The 4,198-nt window shown below is 37.1% G+C and overlaps 1 protein-coding gene across 1 annotated transcript; it reads right to left on the bottom strand.

The window, feature by feature from the left end:
* Positions 1-942: 942 nt before the first annotated feature.
* On the bottom strand, positions 943-1,502 carry LOC131688801 (uncharacterized). Its single transcript, XM_058973332.1, has 2 exons — positions 1,247-1,502; positions 943-1,184 (listed from the first exon to the last, which is right to left on the bottom strand). Exons 1-2 carry the CDS (start codon positions 1,500-1,502, stop codon positions 1,036-1,038), a joined length of 405 nt encoding a protein of 134 aa, XP_058829315.1. The 3' UTR covers positions 943-1,035.
* Between the last annotated feature and the right edge of the window lie 2,696 nt (positions 1,503-4,198).

Raw genomic sequence — 4,198 nt, forward strand, 5'->3', positions numbered from 1 at the left:
GTCTGTTGTCCCAGTGACTGTGTGTTGTTTAGACGGTTGAAGTCGTGAACGTTCTGCACAGTGTCGTTCAACGATTGTTGACCGTTCAAATTACTGCAAGCAAATGAGTCGAAAAATATCGTTGCGCTTGTTAAGACAAGCAATTAGCACCGATTTGCTGCTCTGGAAATAACAAGACGAAAAGGGCATGCTCTCGGTAGCAATCGGGCTTTGTTTGCCACCAACTCTTGCTGCAATAGTCTCGAACAAACTAAGCTCCGACTGTTGTTTCAAGGTTTCTGAGACCAGTAGTAGTGTTTGAAGAGAGACTGGTGCTAGTTCTTAACTGATCTCAATATCGCCGTTGATACTGTTCCTTTGTCCAACAATTTGAGTCCATCAGGCAGCACCGGGTAGCACGGTTCGTTAATCACCGTAGGTGAAGCAGTGAAATTTGAAAACTCTCATTGTTCGAAGTTAGATAAATATACTTTTTGACCAGGCGCCACACTGTCAAAACATTGGCCCGGGCCGGCGCTGTTTGAGTTTGGCAAACGTCTGGCTATGCAGCTCGTTACAAAGTATTATTCAAATCGGGCTTCCAAACGAACGGGGAGACAACTCTTTGGACTTGAGATTTTACGAAACAGGCAAAATTTATATGGGTCTTTCACATGATGATGATGATGATGATGATGATGATAAAATGCACTTGCTTCGTATCGAGTTTTGGTAACTTGTTCAAACATTTCCTGGTCCGACTAAGATAGTTAAAAAACACGGCTAGATTTGTATTTTTGATACCCACAGCACAGTTTTGATCTATTTAATGAGACAGGCTTTGCGAAATTGAATTACCATCACATCTTTTTGTACTATTACTGTACTTGAATAAAAGATTTACAGAATTTATATTGTGAAAGAACGATCATAATGAAAACTTTCGTGTGATACCGTGGTTTTAATTACTAGTTCTAACGTTCGGATCCCACTGAAGCATCCGCTTCTAAACATTTAAATTTCATTCAAATAACTTCTATTAAAACATTTGTATATTCACTTCAACAAGGACAGTTGGTTTGAAAATCCCTGGCATAATTGACCAATCTCATCAATCTCGTTCTCTGGCACAAGCTTCCGTTTCCTATTGCCCTTGCCATCACCCATCTCGAGAGAGCTCGGCCGTAAATATAGACGAGTCTTTGCTGTAAATATAAAGTAATTCTGCTATTTCCTAAAATAGCTAATCAACTAATACACTTCTTACCGACGACTTTTTCCTCCCGGGGGTTCAGTTTCTCCATTTTACGATTCATCAGCATCACTTCCGGACCGCAAACCGGCGGCGACGGGATCCTATCGAAACGGTTCTGTTCGACCGCTTTCAGCGCCACGAGGTCCGGATTGGATTTGAATTTTCGCGGAGGGAAAACTCCTTTAAAGTGAACAGTTTCTGGCTGCTGCTTCAAAGGCTGTATTAGATCCGTCGACCGGAAGTGAGACACCACAGGACACTCGGACATTACGGCACTGATGTTGCTGGCGAGTTACTCTATGACAGAAGACGTTGAAAAACGGCCTGCTGCGTTGTGAAAAGTCAGCCTCGTGATTACCCTATACAACAAAAACCTGCTTCCATTGAAGTTCAACCGCCAAGATTCATCCCAACAGTTGCTATCATGACTCAAGTACTCTCATCGGTAATTAGCTTTCCCACACGGTTTTCCAAACCCTTGTCAGCTTTTCGAATCCGTGTATCGCATTATTCCTCTTTCCAAATTGTGGCATCCGATTCCACTTATGAGTCTTGTTGTTTTCCACTGCATCCGCTCTTCACTTCAACCATCTATCTATCGTGTTTTCTATTATCTTTTTTTTTTTGGCGAGCGAACAATTATTCCTGCACCCGGATAATCGCTCTATCATCGTTGAAATCATTCACGCTTTATTAACACGAACCCGAACAACGAATGCAGGGAAGAGGGGTCATCTATCTATAGGAGAGAGAAAAAACTGTATCTATCTCTTTGAAGGATTCCCACCTTCCCTCGTCAGGGGCCAACCGATCTCGAGCCCATTGTCCTAGCGCCGAGCGATTTTATTCTATTCAGTATTGTTCCCGCTGAAGCCGGTATCTCTCTGTTTCCCTCACTTCGAATCTGGCGGAGAAATTCGGCAAACAGTTAGGAGCCTGTGTACGAATAAAAAATCACACACGGTTGGATTAATCTTCGCTCAGGCCTATCTCGAGATTATAATCTTTTGATTCGATTCAATTAGGGGCGGTGTTTATCACAGTAGAGCTTGTTTATGTCGCTGCTCGGTGATCATACGAACGTCATATTTTTTGAGAGTGTAGATACATGGATTAGTCCTTTGATAGGGACAGCTGTTGCAATGTAATATTGGAGATCGTGAATCCAGCAGAATCGTGCGCGGTGATGATAAAAATCGGAATCATTTTTGACAGTTTTATGTAGCGAGTGCGGGGTCTGTCCTGAAGCTTATTTCCTTTACAATATTCGCTACACTTGTCCTCTATAAAAAGTCTTTTCTAATACAAGCGAAATTACCTTTTCAACTTTTCTACGATTATTAATGCAATATGAATATCGTCCTCAAGTCATTCGTACAGTGACTCTCAGAGCGTGTAGACGTTTTTTTAGTTCGTGCATTGTAGTGCAGTAAAGCAAAGCTAGTTTTCAAGGTTATCTTAAACATTCTTCGCTACTTCTAGGTTTTGAAAAAAATTTCTCACCCACTTCGCTTTGTTTTTGACATTTACACTATAGAAAAATATTAATAGGAAATGTATTAAATGCTTTAACTTTTGAAGTAACACTCAGAAAATTATAGTTAATACCTTTTTTAAAAGATTTATTTTTTTAGTATAGTAATAAAAGTATTTTCGTTTTCCAAAAAATGAGGGAAGCTAAAGTTTTGGGGCATTTTGTCTAAAATATTAATTATTCTTAATAACCATTTTGCTTCATGCTTCACATCATGCATTTTTTGTAGTTTTTCTAATGTGAAGAAATATCAGAAATCGAATGGGACCTTTGGCAAAATATGAAAAGTTTATGCTCTAGGTCTTTAAATTATTAAATTTAATATCAATGACGAAGTGCTCTAGAACCCCTATTCTTCTTAGAACTTCTCCTATTCTGAAAAAAGTCGTGAAAGTTCCGTTCGATTTCTGAGACTTTTTGCATTTTAAAAATAGCAAAATATGTATGATTTGCAGCATAGAGCAGAATGGTTATTAAGAATAAGGATTTTTTTGGACAAAATGCCCCAAAAGCTCCAGATTCCTCTATTTTTGGGAAACGGAGACACTTTTATTAAAATGCTAAGAATTTCTTCATTTAAAAAGGTATAAATTATGATTTTTCGAGTGCTAAATTCCATGAAGATCTGTCCGAAAATCTCTTAAATCGTGACCGACCATCTTAGATTCCGATGAAACTTTACAGGTTTAACCGGCATGGAAGACTAAACATTTTCCACAGACAATAAGATTATTTTAACTCAAGCGCAATATTTTAAAAGGGCGTAGACGTTTCTACGTGCAATAATTTCATTTTTTTTGTTCGATTAAACTATTTTATACAGTGAAACTATCTGAGAAAGAGTTACAGGTAATGAATACTTCTGCAGGAAAAAATATACACTGAAAAAAAATTTGTGTCATTTTTCACAAAAACAAAAATTTATGATAAAAATTCAAATTGCAAAAAAACTGATTTTTTTCTAATTTTTATTACTTTGTAAAAAAAATCAAAGGAAAAGAAACATTTTGAATGCGATTTCATGACGGAGAAATTATTTTTTTTAATTTCATACTACAGTAGGATTCCGTTTTTGGCAACAATATTTTTTTGCAGTTGCCAAAACAGGAACCGTACCAAAAATGGAACCTTACTTTAAAAGCTTTAATTTTCAATTTGTTACATCATAAATGTTACAACAACAGTAATTATATAATTATATGTGATATGAAATGAAATTATAGAAGAAAATCAGCATATATAATTTTATTTGCTGTGCCCGCCCCCATAAAATGTAGTAAATATGACTCCCATGTCTGGAAAAAAAGTCAAAAGTGATATCAATTATTACAACTAAATGTCTGAGCATTTTGTAAAAGATTTACTATGTACAATAACAATGTTGCCAAAAACGGAACCCATTTGTTGCCAAAAACGGAACTTTTTTGTTG

The sequence above is a fragment of the Topomyia yanbarensis genome, chromosome 3 (genome assembly GCF_030247195.1).
Source record: "Topomyia yanbarensis strain Yona2022 chromosome 3, ASM3024719v1, whole genome shotgun sequence".
NCBI lineage: Eukaryota > Metazoa > Arthropoda > Insecta > Diptera > Culicidae > Topomyia > Topomyia yanbarensis.

Bases quoted from the DNA above. Each gene is read 5' to 3' on its own strand.
- LOC131688801 (XM_058973332.1), bottom strand. From the start codon at position 1,502: ATGTCCGAGTGTCCTGTGGTGTCTCACTTCCGGTCGACGGATCTAATA. The intron at 1,185-1,246 runs GTAAGAAGTGTA...TTATATTTACAG, and splicing joins CCGGGAGGAAAAAGTCGTCG to CAAAGACTCGTCTATATTTA.